General features: G+C 44.9%; 1 protein-coding gene across 2 annotated transcripts in view; it reads right to left on the bottom strand.

Annotated features, from left to right (window-relative positions):
- Positions 1 to 14,845, bottom strand: part of PRKRIP1 (PRKR interacting protein 1) — a 32,905-nt gene that overhangs the window by 5,670 nt on the left and 12,390 nt on the right. The window contains exon 6 of one of the 2 annotated variants that reach the window (XM_045048041.1): positions 3,559 to 3,978. The exons of the other annotated variant lie outside the window; for it this stretch is intronic. Coding sequence (XP_044903976.1) covers positions 3,761 to 3,978 — 218 coding nt within the window. The 3' untranslated portion in view covers positions 3,559 to 3,760. Of the gene's footprint in view, positions 1 to 3,558; positions 3,979 to 14,845 lie in introns of those variants that run through there. 2 annotated transcript variants of the gene reach the window in all.

The raw sequence follows: 14,845 nt of genomic DNA, 5'->3' as shown, positions 1-14,845 counted from the left end.
CAACCACCCCTGCACAGGTCTGAACACAGGACAGGAGCGCAGGATTTGATCTTCCACTCTGATCTTTTTTTAAAAATTTCTATTTAAACCTATTTTATTTCTACTTTTTATTATTTTTTTAAAGCTATTTTAAGAGAGTGAGCGAGAGACAGCGCACATATGCAGGAGGGACAGAGAGACAGAGAGACAGAGAAAGAGAGAATCCCAAGCAGGCTCTGTGCTGTCAGTGTGGAGCCCAACTCGGGGCTTGATCTCACTACCTGTTGAGTTCATGACCTGAGCTGAAATCAAGTTAGATGCTCAACCAACTGAGCCATCCAGGTGTCCCTTCAGCTCTGATCTTGAAGAAACCGTGAGATGCTGACTAACCTGGGTGTTTGTGCAATGGGTGTTTTGGAAGCCTGAGATGCTAACAAGAAGAGGAGGGCTCGAATCATCCCTTGTGATGGAAAAACCCCTGAAAATGTGGTACCTCACCTAATAGTAAACACAACTGATTCCTATGTGTGGGAAACATGTCAGGGCCTAGAAGCGTTGCTCTCAAAGAGAAGAAACCTAGGAGTCTGGTGCACATTCGAGTCCTTTGGTAATTCAATAAAATTATTTCACTCGCTCCATCTTTCAACATAGTAAAGAAATAAAAAACGAAGTGCTCATTACTACTGTGTTTAGTATCTAGGACCTAAGAATTCAGAAAGATGCTGTCCCAAATGAAAACAACAAGACACCACAACACACAGCCCAGAATGGCTCAATTATGCAAACTGACGCTACCAATTGCTGGCGGGGATGTGCAACATTGGCAGCTCTCACTTGCTGGAGGGACGGTGACACGGAACAGCTGTTCTGCAGACCGTCCGTCAGTTTCTTATGCGGCTACACGCGCTTATCATGTGACCCAGCAATCACCTCTTAGGTACACAGTCAACTGACCTGGAAACACATCCACACAAAAGTCACACAGAAGTGTTTGTAGAGGTTTTCATCACGATCACCAGAAACAGAAGGCCACCAAGATGTCCTTTAATAGACGAATGGACAAAGAAACCATGGTGTATCCGTACGACGGAATGGTGGAATATTATTCCACAATAAAAAGGAATGAGCTATAGAGCCGGGCCAAAGCATGGATGGATCTTAAACGTATTTCTCTGAGTGAAAGAAGCCAGTCTGAGAAGGCTGCATGCTGCGGGACCCCGGCTATCTGGTACTGTGGAACACGGTGAAGAGATCGAGGCTGCCAGGGACTGTGGGTGGCAGGAGGCTGGAGAGGTGAAGCACAGGGGATTCTTTTTAAGGCAGTGAAGCTATTCCGCGTGATACTGTAATAGTGAACACGTGACGTCGTGCCTTCGTCAAAACTCACAGGACTTCACAGCACAAAGAATCAATCTTAACGTGTGCAAATGTAAAGAGTTATTTAGGATGTCAAGGATCCCAGGATGAATGCAAAAAGTGGCACATGAATCCAACTGTATAACAAATGGAGGAAACAACCTCTGTGAAGGGGGTGGGGTGCCGCCCCGACATACTTTTGGATACGGTGGTGTCTGTAAGACCAAAGGCAAAGGAACTGTGCGTAACACCGCACCAGCTGATAAAAGTTGTGTTGCACGGGTAACCGGTTACCAATTCTGAGCCACGATCCACGTCCATCGGAACTGAACAACTGAATAACTGAACAGTAGGTAGTAGGGGCCAGGTTACTCACTGTCACAAGTGGGAGGTTATAGGCAAACAAGTGAGAAGGCTGGAATGATCCATGTGGCAATGAATTAGGGTTGGAGACATCGAGATAAACTCACCTTGAGTGAAATATAGATTAATACAGATGGTTATATATAGAAATAACTATAAAAATGCACTTATACACTGGTCAGTACACGTGCACTTTTCCTTGGCCTACAAACAACCACACCCCAGTAGCGAAGAGCACACCTAACCCCCAGATCTCGGTTTGTACTACCGTTCCCCAATAAAACAAACCAAGACTCCTCAGAGAAATGGCTGCTTCTAGGTCTGGGGCAGGAAATACATGAGGTAAGTCTGGAATAGCTTGTAGAGCCAGGAAGGAAGGAAGGAAGGAAGGAAGGAAGGAAGGAAGGAAGGAAGGCAGGCAGGCAGGCAGGCAGGGAGGGAGGGAGGGAGGAAGGGAGGAAGGGAGGGAGGGAGGGAGGGAGGAAGGGAGGGAGGGAGGGAGGGAGGAAGGCAGGCAGGCAGGCAGGGAGGAAGGGAGGAAGGGAGGAAGGGAGGAAGGGAGGAAGGGAGGAAGGGGGGAGGAAGGGAGGAAGGGGGGAGGAAGGGAGGAAGGGAGGAAGGGAGGAAGGGAGGAAGGGAGGAGGGAGGGAGGGAGGAGGGAGGAGGGAGGAAGGGGGGAGGAAGGAAGGAAAGAAGGAAGGAAGGAAGGAAGGAAGGAAGGAAGGAAGGGAGGGAGGGAGGGAGGGAGGAAGGGAGGAAGGGAGGGAGGGAGGGAGGGAGGAAGGCAGGCAGGCAGGAAGGGAGGAAGGGAGGAAGGGAGGAAGGGAGGAAGGGAGGAAGGGGGGAGGAAGGGAGGAAGGGAGGAAGGGAGGAAGGGGGGAGGGAGGGAGGGAGGGAGGAGGGAGGAGGGAGGAAGGGGGGAGGAGGGAGGAAGGGGGGAGGAAGGAAGGAAAGAAGGAAGGAAGGAAGGAAGGAAGGAAGGAAGGAAGGAAGGAAGGAAGGGAGGGAGGGAGGGAGGGAGGAAGGCAGGAAGGGAGGAAGGGGGGAAGGGGGGAAGGGGGGAAGGGGGGAAGGGGGGAAGGGGGGAGGGAGGGAGGGAGGGAGGAGGGAGGAAGGGGGGAGGAAGGAAGGAAAGAAGGAAGGAAGGAAGGAAGGAAGGAAGGAAGGAAGGAAGGAAACCCCACCTAAATCCCACAATAACAGGAGTATGTAAAAGGGACACAGGAGCCAAAGCAAAGTGCCCCCAATGGCCAAAGCTGTAACAATTTGAGTAACAAAATAAATAAAGTGGTACTGGATTCGACCTAAAGTATAAAATAAATATCCACAAGTCCATATTGATATAAATAGACAAACAGGGGAGAAGAGACAAATCTGTGAAGGATTTCCAATAATTCATGTAGCATTCCCACCCACACAGAGAGGGTGCATAATCCCCCACTCCATACGTGCGGGCTGCACATAGTGACTTCTTCCCAAAATGTACATACAGTGTGGGAAGGAGGGAAAAGGAGTGAATCTACAGTAGGCAATCCTGACAAGCACTGCCTCAGCCAGGTGATCGAGGTCAACACATCAATAGGGCCAGTCATCTTGACAGTATACAGCCTTGACATGATGTCATTAAGAATGGAACTTCACCTCTTTGGCCTTCCTCCCCAAAATAAGTAACTCCAGTCTCATCATGAGAAAAATATCAGACCAATCCCAATCGAGGGACACTCTACAGGACACCAGACCCTCAAAACTCTCAAAGGCAAAAAACAAGCAAAGTCTGAGAAACTGTGACTGAATGTAACGTGATATCCTGGATGGGATTCTGGAACAAGAAAAAGGCATTAGAGGTGAAAACTAAAGAGGTCTGAATAAAGTATGGACTTTAATATATCTATCAATAATTGGTTCATTAATTGTGACAAAGGAACGGTTAACTTCAGATGTTAATAACAAAGGAAGCTGAGTATATGGAAATCCTTTGTACTATTTTTGCACTTTTTCTGTAAATCTAAAACCATGTTAAAAAGTTTTTATTAAAAAAAAAAAAAAGGACACTGTACCACATTCATGGAACTGGGACAGCTGAATAGTGTTGGGAGGAAGAATTTCTTCTGCCCTTCAAGGTCCCTCTAGCTGGATTAAGAATCAAATTGACATGGGACAGTAATAGGAGAAAATCAAATTTAGTTTTGTATGTATGGGGAATCCAGACAGATACAAAATTCCAAGAACACGCAATATGAAGGCTTGAGTGACATCCTGAGCATAGGAGAGGGCAGGAGCCTGAGGATACAAAGAGGCGGAAAACCGTTAGCAGGAAGGTAATAGGAGATGTTTCGAAAACAAAGGTTGTCCTATTGTGCAGATAATTTCTTAGTAATGAGGAATCTCTATTAATAGCTCTCTTCCTGACAGAGCAGGCAGTTGAGGGGGGAGGTAAAGAGCTTTTCCTGAATCTGCTAGGTTTTGGTTGCTTTTAACTTATGAAAACTAGTAACAGGAAACCTCACCAAAATGGAGTTGAGGGGTTTTGGCAGGGGGAGGTCTCACACCTTACCATTCAAGGTCAGCTGCAGACCCAACAGGGAGAGATGGGCTTGACTTTGCACGCGGTTACTACTCTTCTATCCCAGGCAGAGGAAGAAATGCTTTCCTGTGTATCCCCCCAAAAGCCCAGCCACTGAGAAGCCACCATACTTTGAATTCTCAGTTTACTCCACTGGACTTCCGGTTTGTAACGGCCTTCCCAACTTACCCCTGTCCTCTTAAAAAAGCATTACCTCGCCTTTGTTCCCCAGACTTGCCTATGGTTTTCTGCAGCTTGTCTGCCCCGACTGCGGTTCTTTTCTATTTCCAAATAACCGCCTTTTGGCTGCTAAGATAACTAGCAATTTTTTTTAAATGTTTTTATTTATTTTTGAGACAGAGAGAGACAGAGCATGGGCAGGGGAGAGGCAGAGAGAGAGGGAGACACAATCTGAAGCAGGCTCCAGGCTCTGAGCTGTCAGCCGAGAGTCCAACGTGGGGCGCAAACTCATGGACTGTGAGATCATGACCTGAGCTGAAGTCAGGCGCTCAACCACCTGAGCCACCCAGGCGCCCCAGATTACCAGCAATTTTTATTTTTAAGGTTAACAAACTCAAAATAATGTTCCTGCCAACGTGCCCCATCTTGGGACAGCCCGATCCTGGCTCCTTCAATAGACAACTGCATTACAGGATTTAGCAGATTCTATAAACCGAGTAAGCATGTGCAGCACCCTCTGGGAGCAAGGTGGAGGGGGCAGTTTGGTTAGGTTGAGGAGCGAGGTTAGGTAAGGCTTTACAAAGAGAGAAAACATGGCAAGAGGAAGGTGGGGGATGACTACAAGCCCTTTGGGCAGAGGGGGATTCAGGGGGCGGGAAAAAGGAAAGAGCGCAGAGCCCGGAGCGCGTGAAGTGAGGTGGAGAACAGAGGGGTACAGCTGGCGAGGGCAGAGACCCGCTGGAAGGGAGTGGCCAGACCCAACCGGTGGAGAGGCTGGAAAGGAAGAGCTGGGAACGCGGGAGCTGCTGACTAGATCTCAAGCAGGGTCACCTCGTGGGTAAACACGGAACGTGGAGCCGCATCACCTGCGGTCAAATCCTGCCCTGTCCCCTCCCTCCCTCCCTCCGGCTCTGTGGGTGCCAGCACTGTCTGGTGCCTAAGGTCCCTCAACTGTAAACTGGGGATACCACAGTGCCTGTCTCTCAGGGTCGTCGGGAGGATCATGTTAATATTCACAAAGCTCGTACAGCTGGGGGTACATAATACATTTTCAATAAACGTTAGCTATTGTAATTTTTTTTAAGTAAACTCTACCCCCAGGGCTTGAACTCATGACTCTGAGATCAAGAGTCACATGCTCTACCGACCGAGCCAGCCAGGTGCCCCTGGTATTACATAATGTTAAAAAAGAAAAAAGAAGCCCAAAATTGAGTCATTTGCCGCCCCCCCCCCCCCCCCAACGACAGCAAACAAGACTTAATGACAGTTTCAACCTATGCCAGGAATGTGACTTTTAAACAGTGGACCTGAAATTTCCAGATCTACACGGGAGAGGTCATCTGAATGATAAAAACCCTGCCATTCCCTTTTGCCCTCCCCACAAAGATTTCCCAGCTTGAAACAATCCTTTCTTTTCTTTTGCTTGTATCTTCTTGCCTGACCCTCCTTCCAATAAAAACCTTCCATTTTGTACACCTCCTGGGGGCATCTCTCCACTTGCTAGATGGGATGGTGTCAGTTTCATGTATCGCTTAAAATTAAGCCAATTTGATCCTCAAATTGACTCAGATGAATTTTGTTTGAAGTCACATTCTTATCCATGCGGAGGAACATAAAACTTTTTTTTTAGTTTATTTATTTATTTTGAGAGAGACAGAGCAAGCAGGGGAGAGACAGGGAGAGAAGGAGAGACAGGGAGAGAAGGAGAGACAGAATCCCAGGCAGGCTCTGCACTGTCAGCATAGAGCCCAATGCGAGGCTCTAACTCACAAACCGTGAGATCGTGACCTGAGCCCAAAGCAACAGGCAGACACTTAGCTGACTGAGCCACCCAGGTGCCCCTGGAGGAACAATTTTTTAAAAGCCAGCGCTGGCAAGGATATGGCAGAAGTGTACCCCACTGTATTCTGTAGGTGACAGTAACAACTGGAACTACTCCTTTGGAGAGTAGCGTATTTCAAGAGGCACGGAATCTTTTTAGATTCGATGATCTAGTAATTCCCACTGCTAGAAATGGATCTTAAGGAAATAAACCATAAAGGGGGAAGGGAGACAGGTATATAATAGTCGCTAACGTGTCTTCTAAAGAAGACAAAAACCAAATCAAGCTAATGTCTAACAAAAGGGAAAAAGGTTAGACGTATCATAGCATGTCAACTGCTGGATGTCATCAGTCACTGAAAAAATTAGGAAGGACTGGAAATTCTCACAATATTAAATAAAATAAGCAAAACAGAAAACTGTAACTACATACAAATGACACGTGCATGTGGCAAGAGACTGGAGCAAAAGAACAGAAAGAGGCTTTACTAGGATAACATTTGAGCTGTTTGCATTAGTGCTATACTATTGTTTACATAACATTTTAAAATCCAGGAATCTGACTTTATTCACATATTTTAGGAATACTAAGTAAATGCCATTGAGTGTAACTGAAACGGATACTTTTTATTTTTTACTTAAAAATTTTTTTTAATTTTAGTTTTTTAATTTTTTTTTTACATTTTATTTATTTTTGAGAGAGAGAGAGAGAGAGAGAGAGAGAGAGAGAGGGAGGGAGGGAGGGAGACAGAGCACTAGTGGGGGAGGGGCAGAGACAGAGAGGGAGACACAGAATCCCAAGCAGGCTCCAGTTTCCAAGCTGTCAGCACAGAGCCTGACATGGGGCTCAAACCCACAAACCATGAGATCATGACCTGAGCCGAAGTCAGATAGATGCTCAACCAACTGAGCCACCCAGGTGCCCCAACTTTTTAAAATTTATTGGTCTTTGTGATCTCTGTACCCAACATGGGGCTTGAACTCATGACCCCGAGGTCAAGAGCCACAGGCTCTTCTGACTGAGCCAGTCAGTGCCCCAAAACTAGTATTAACTTTTTAAAAGAACAAATGAAAGAATAGACTAGGAAAAAAAAAAATCCTTCCTTGTACTACTGAATTGTAAGGATGTGGGAAAATATTTATGAGACAATGTTATGTGATAAAACTAGAATAACTATAAATATAGCATTTATATAAATGGATTTATATAATATACACTTAAAAACTGGGATTAAAAAACATGTCATTACAGTGTTAAAGTCACTATTTTCAGTAAGGATTAAAGTTTTTTTTTGTGTGTGTTTTCTTAATGTTTATTGATTTTTTGAAAGAGAGACAGACAGAGCGTGAGTGGGGGAGGGGCAGAGAGAGAGGGAGACACAGAATCCCAAGCAGGCTCCAGGCTCTGAGCTGTCAGCACAGAGCCCGATGCGGGGCTCAAACTCAAACCCCAAGATCATGACCTGAGCCAAAGTCGGAGACTCAACCAACTGAGCCACCCAGGAGCCCCAGGATTAAAGTTTTGACTTTATTCTTTTCTGCATATTCCAAAAATTTTTATTTTTTTAAAGTTATTTATTTTGAAATCCAGAGACAGTGTGAGCTGGGGAGGGGCAGAGAAAGAGAGAGAGAGAGAGAGAGAGAGAGAGAGAATATCCCAAGCAGGCTCTGCACTGTCAGCACAGAGCCTGATGTGGGGGAACTCACAAAATTGTGAGATCATGACCTGAGCCAAAACTGAGAGTCAGACGCTTCAATGATGAAACGACCCAGGCCCCCAGATTTCTTTTTTTTAATCAATTGATTGATTAATTTTGAGAAAGAGAGAGCGAGTGAGTGAGCGCAAGTGGCAGGGCTCGAGCTCACAAACCTTGAGATCATGAACTGTCTGCATATTCCAAAAATTTCTAAAATGACCATATATTATCTTTATTCTCAAAAGACACAAACAATACGAATAGTTTCTCAACATAGCGCGTATAAGAATTTTGGCACTGAAACAAACAGTTCAATCCAAAACATATATTGAGTTCCTTCTGAACACACCAGTTGACGTGAGTCTTGACCGGGGCAATTTTGTCCCCCCTTCCCCACTGGCAATGTCTGGAGACCTTTTTTTTTTTTTTTAAGTTTTATTTATTTTCAAGAGACAGCGTGTGGGGGAGAGGCAGACAGAGAGAGGGAGACAGAGAATCCCAAGCAGGCTCCGCACCGGCAGTGCAGAGCCTGATGTGGGGCTTGAACTCACAAACCGTGAGACCATGACCTGAGCCAAAATCAAGAGTTGGATGCTTAACCGACTGAGCCACCCGGGCACCCCAGTCTGGAGACCTTTTTGATTGTCAGTAACCTAGGTAACAGTGGGTCCTACTGGCCTCTAGCAGGTAGAGTTAAACATCCCACAGTGAACAGGATATAGCCCCTCCCAGCAAAGAATTTTTCAGCCCAAAACGTTGATGGCAGGATAGCAGAGAGGATGAGAAACTGCTCTTGGCATACCTAACAACAAATCACCTGAGGCCACCCTGGGTTTCTTTGATAGGGAGGCCTATGTCAGGACAAGTAACATTGGTGTTAGACACATCGTTCCAGGAGTTCAAGGTTTCAAAAATCCAGACTGGCTTAATGCCATCCCGTGGTGTTGTTCAGACTGCACTACAGGGTGTCTTCACTGAATTACTGGACCGGCAAGGACAACAAACGGGGAGATTTCCTCGTGAACAACAGAATGGAACTCGTAGCCAGCTGTCCCTTGCTGCTTTTTAGAAGGGCCTAAAAAGCTGGACCGATTTCAGTCCAAGCCCATCAAGAACCCAGCGGTGCACAGAAGCCACCTTGTGGCACAACTCGGTATCACCACATTAAGTTTCTATTCATTTCAATCAGACAACAAGATCTATTTTGTCTTTCACAATATGAAAAATAAGGAAGGAAACTGAGAAGGCACAGTAAAAGGCACACACACTGTCTTTATGACCAGCACTCTATCCTGCTCACTGGTACCAAGCACACACAACTATGTATTATTACTGATCACTGTTTAGTACGTACAGGTGCTAACTTCACAATTAAGCATAAGAGCAGGGCCCATGAATCTGAACAATGATTTTCAAATTTGTTGGTCTGCAGCCCATAGCTGACACTATTCTTTCAGAATCTGAAAGAAAATTTCACAAATACTTAACAAGAATGTGATGCACTCTGACAATTTCTAGTCTGTTCTATTGATGTCTGGAAAAATGACAGCTGCAGCCTCAAATGTAACTGCATGACTTAGCGAGTGAAGATCACACCCTCGGCTTGAGAAAACACCGTGTTACTGTGGTGTGACTCCAGGATGTGGCATTATGACAAACATCTGTCTTTTTGATAGAACTGAAGTTTAAGATAGGCGGAGACCCAGGGAGAGGGCACAAGGCTGCTATAAAGAGGCTGGAGGCTCCAGATGAAATCTCCCCGAAAACACTAAAGCCTGCTGTAAGATCTCAAATACACTTCATAGCCTCGGGCAAATTAAAGAAAGGCGACAGAAAACTGTACAGTCAGGTGCACCAAATGTCTAGAAGAGGTTAGAAAAGGAGGATTCAAGAGGCCCCAGCTCTGTGATGGTGCCACTGGTCCCCTTCAATTATAGAACCGATTACTAAAAAGTTTATATGCCATTCCAAAGACCCAATACAGGTTCGTTCATTAAGTACAAACTAACACCTGTTTCTTGTTCTGAAAGAGTTTTTAGACTCACTGGTGAGGGACCACCCCACGCCCCCAAATATAGTAATTACAGCAAGGCATTTGGCAAAGTTATCAAACTACAGAATTTTAGATCGAGAAAGAGCTTATCAGTTATAAGCTAAAAAAGAAATTTCAAATAAGAGAACCCAGATGTTTGAGGTCAGGGTGAGCCAGAGGGAGAGCTAACTCTAGAACTTACCTCTACTACACTCACTCCATGATCTCATATTACCACTTAGTTTCTTATGCCACGTCTGTTGGTAAGAGGAAAGAAGAGGGAGTCTGGTGGATTTCTTAGTGGGAGAATTAACTCCACACTAAGAGTTTTAACAAACCAGTTCCTGCCAGCCTACAAGGAGGAACTCTCCTGTGGATGTTAAAGGGCTCTGGCCCCCACCCAGGCTCAGTCTGGTTCAACATTTTTATCAATGACAAGGGAATTATGTTTATCAAATCTTCCTATGACAACATCAGAAAGACATGGTAGGCAACATGCTGATTTCAGGATATGAATTCAAAAGGATTTTGGAACCTGAATCAACAGAGCCAAGAGCAGCAAGTTAAAATGCAAAAGAGCTAAAGTCCGTGTTTGAATTAAAAACAAAACAAAACAAAAAACAAATAGAAGATTCCAGGTAAGATAAAGCAAGCACACGGACTCCTTCTCTCCACTGAATATAGTGACAGGACCTGGACAGAATGATGGACTCTTGAGAAGCAAGCAGACTGCGGAAAAAGACCAGCCTACAAAGTGCCACTGGAACGGTTTTGAATTCCTAGGGTTTTTCCCCACTCCAGTATCCCTCAGTCCAGACTCAGATGTTCAACATGCAGAAGTGAAGCCTGGGCGCAGACAGAACACAAGAAACCCTCCGCATGTAGTCTGAGGAGTAAGAAAGGGGGTTCCCGATGCTCAGAGTAAGGGAAATTCTGTGCTTCTTTGTTCTCCGTTCTCTCACACCCTAGCTCCCAGGCCATTCTGCCAGAGTCACAGCGGCAACAGCAACCGCGGCGGCAACGGGGGCCTGCTGGCACAAACACTTCAAAAGAGGGGAGCCTTTCTCTCCCATCAGAGGAGCTGTGGGTCCTAAGATAGCCGGGCAAGCCTGCCGCTTTCCCCCTCCGCCCTGGATGCAGGGGCAACTGGAGGAAGGACGAACCAGAGTGGTAACTAAAGCCCGGCTTTCTGCCTGGAGTTCTGAAAAGGAGAGTCCTAGGGATCCGGAGAGTAGAGGAGCAGTCACGGAGAAAAAGATTAGAACCTCCCGAATCCCTGGGCTCACGTTGACAAGCACACGTATGGATGTGGCCCTAGTCATCATACCAAATGCTCTGAGAACCCAACCGACACTGGAGCCGCAACCACAACCTACAGAAGGCTGGCGAGAACCAGGCCGCCTGCCTGCTAAAATAAGTATCAACAAGACCAAAGCCTCATGATAGAGTATTCAAAATGCCCAGGATACAGTAGACAGTTACTTGACATATGAAAAATCAGGAAAATCTCGACTTGCACGGGGAAAGACAATCAACAAATGCCAATGCTAAGATGACTTAGATGCTGGAGTAACCAAATACTTTAAAGCAGTTGCTTAGAAATCTTTCCGGGAAGAGTGAACACTCTTGAAATGAATGGAAAGAGAGAAAATTGCAGCAAATAGAAGGCATATAGAGAAGAATCTACTGGAAATTTCAGGACTTTTCTGAAAAAACACAGTAACTGAGATAAAAAAAATCCACTGGAAAGGATCAACAGCAGAAGAGATGGCATAGGAAAGAGATAGTTTGAAGTCAGATCAGTAGGAATTATCCAATAAGAAGACCAGAAACAAAAATGATTGAATAAAAATTTTTCCAAAAACAATTTGTTTTTAATTTAATTTACACCCAAATTTGCAGCATATAGTGCAACAATGATTTCAGGGGTAGATTCCTTAATGCCCCTTCCCCATTTAGTCCATCCCCCCTCCCACAACCCCTCCAGTAACCCTCTGTTTGTTCTCCATATTCAAGAGTCTCTCATGTTTTGTCCCCCTCCCTGTTTTTATATTCTTTTTGCTTCCAAAATTTTTCCAAATTTGACAAAAGACAAACAGGCCTACAGATTGGAGTAGCTCAGTGAAATCCAAACAGGATTAAACCAAAGAAATCCATGTGCAGACCCATCATAATCAAACTGTTGACATCTAAAGACAGAAATATTAAAAGCAGCCAGATAAAAATAATGATAGAACAATCTCAATAGTTATAAAATTTTCATCAGAAACCATGCAGGCCACAGAAAGTGGCATGGTATTTCTAAAGTGCTGGGAGAAAAAACTGCCAACCCCAAATTTTTTTTTAAGTTCATCTATTTGAAAGAGGGGTAGGGGGAGAGATTGAGAGTGAGTAAGCGAGTGCAGGCAGGGGAGGGGCAGAGAGAGAGAGAGCAGGCTCCACAATGACAGTGCAGAGCTCAAACAGTGAGATCATGACCCAATGTGGGGCTCGGACTCACAAACAGTGAGATCATGACCTAAGCCAAAATCAAGAGTCAGACACTTCACCGACTGAGCCACCAAGGTGCTCCCTAAATTTTATATCTAGTGAGAATGTCCTTCAGGAACAAAGGTGATATAAAGACAGCCTCATATGAAGAAAAGCAAAGAAAATTCATAGCCAGCAGACCTCTTCTAACCAAATGACTGAAGGAAGTTCTTCAGACAGAAAGGAAATGATGCCAGAGGTAAGCTTGGAACATCACGGACAAAGGAAGAACAACAGAAATCTAACTATCTGGTTACTATTATTATTCTAGACAATTCTCCTCCTGATCTTCAAAATGTACTGGATGATTGAAAACAAAAATAGCATTATCCACTAGGGTTTTCAACGTATGTAGATGTAATACTTAAGACAACCACAACATAAAAGGTCAAGAGACCTATATGGTGACAAGTTTCTACATTCCACTTAAATACCGATTCTAAGTAGACTGTGAAAGGAGTACATATATAGCAAGCTGCAGAGGAACAACTAAAAAGCTAGAAAGAGGGATATAGTTAAAAACACAATACATTAAAGTAAGATAAAAAAATGTTCAAATAATACAAAAGACAGAGAAAAAGAAACAGAGAAATACAGAAGGAACAACAGAAAAACCCCCAAATAAAATGGTAGCCCTAAAATCCAAACAGATCAATATAAAAAGGCAGAGACTCTAAGAATGGGGGGGAACAAAACCCATGACTCAAACATCTGATATCTACATGAAACATATTTATTCAGAAGAAAAAATTTTTTAAGTTTATTAGTGCATTTTATTTTTAAATGTTTATTTTTGAGAGAGACAGAGGCACGCACACAAACGGGACGGGCGGAGAGAGAAAGGGAGACACAGAATCTGAAGCAGTCTCCAGGCTCTGAGCTGCCAGCGCAGAGCCTGACACAGGGCACGAACCCACAAACTGTGAGATCGTGACCTGAGCTGAAGTCAGACACCCAAGTGACTGAGCCACCCAGGTGCCCCCAAGAAACATTTCCAATATAGGCAGGGTAAAGTCTAAAGGGATGGAAGCACTTTCAGAATGGCAGAGTAAGGATCTCTAAAAATCTGCTCCTCCATAAAAATAATTAAGAACATCAACAATTGTCAAAACCAACTTTTTCAGAACTCTGGAAACATTCCTCGGATTGTTCAAGAAAAATGGCTGAACCTTGGTAAGTACAGCAAGTTCTGTGGCATTCTAACGTCTCTCTCTCACCATATCCGAGGTAGCCCTCATCACCACAGCAGTTGTGGAAACCAACCGCCTGGCAGCCACCGGAGGAAGTAAACTGTTGGAAGGTCCTCAGAAGTTCCATACTCAGAGCACTGTCCCTATGTGAGCTGTCTAGCTGCTCCCCAGAAACTTCCACTTCCAAGGCTTATCTTCATTCAACCTTAGTGCAAACAGCCCTTTCTCAAGGGTGGTCGTCAAAAACAACCAGTGGCAACTGTTTAACATTGCAGCTGCCTAAGGTATTAACAGCTGGAGCAACCAAGAAATCCATCAAAACCTGAGGAAAAGTTGGGACTTTAGACAGCCACATGCAGAGCTGTGTACATGTCTAAGAAAGACAAGTGATGGTCCTAATCTCACCTCTGGCTGACCTTGAAGCTCTGTGCAAGGAGGGCATGAAGGCTAAAGCAAATTGTGAACCGCCTGCCAACACGTTGAAGGCATGTTCCTACAGATACATAGAGCCCCTCGGCAAAGGCTGTGAGACTTGGAAGTTCAAAGAAATCTCTACTCTTCAGCTGACCACTAAGCTAACAAAGCAGACTCGATAAAGAATGCAGGCTTTACAAAATTAGCTCAGGAAATTCACTAAACACTAAATAATAGCAATGACAACACAAAGAAAAAATAAATCACCTAGAGCCAAGGACCTTTCTATATCCTGATGTCATGGGTCCAAGTTACAATACCTCCTTCAATATAACACGAGACTGGCTTGGGGCGCCTGGGTGGCTCAGTCGGTTCAGTATCCGACTCTTGATTTTGGCTCAGGTCATGATCCCAGGGTCATGGGATTGAGCCCTGCATCAGGCTTTGCACTGAGTGTGACGCCTGTTTGGGATTCTCTCTCCTTCTTTCTCTCCCCTATTCACACATGCACTCGCTCCCTCTAAAATAAATAAAACAAAAAACCAAAAACCGTGAGATTGGCTCCTGTGCCCAATCCTCCAGCCCTTGGATCAGTACTGGATGTTCCTGTGTGGGGAGGAAGAGGGCTGGGAAAGTAATGAGGTGGTTTCTTTCAGGGATGAGGTCCTAGCAATCATATTTCAGTGTTATAAAAGAAATGATTCTAAGAAATGGGGAGGAA

The sequence above is a fragment of the Felis catus genome, chromosome E3 (genome assembly GCF_018350175.1).
Source record: "Felis catus isolate Fca126 chromosome E3, F.catus_Fca126_mat1.0, whole genome shotgun sequence".
Lineage (NCBI taxonomy): Eukaryota > Metazoa > Chordata > Mammalia > Carnivora > Felidae > Felis > Felis catus.
This window is presented reverse-complemented; position numbering and strand designations above follow the sequence as displayed.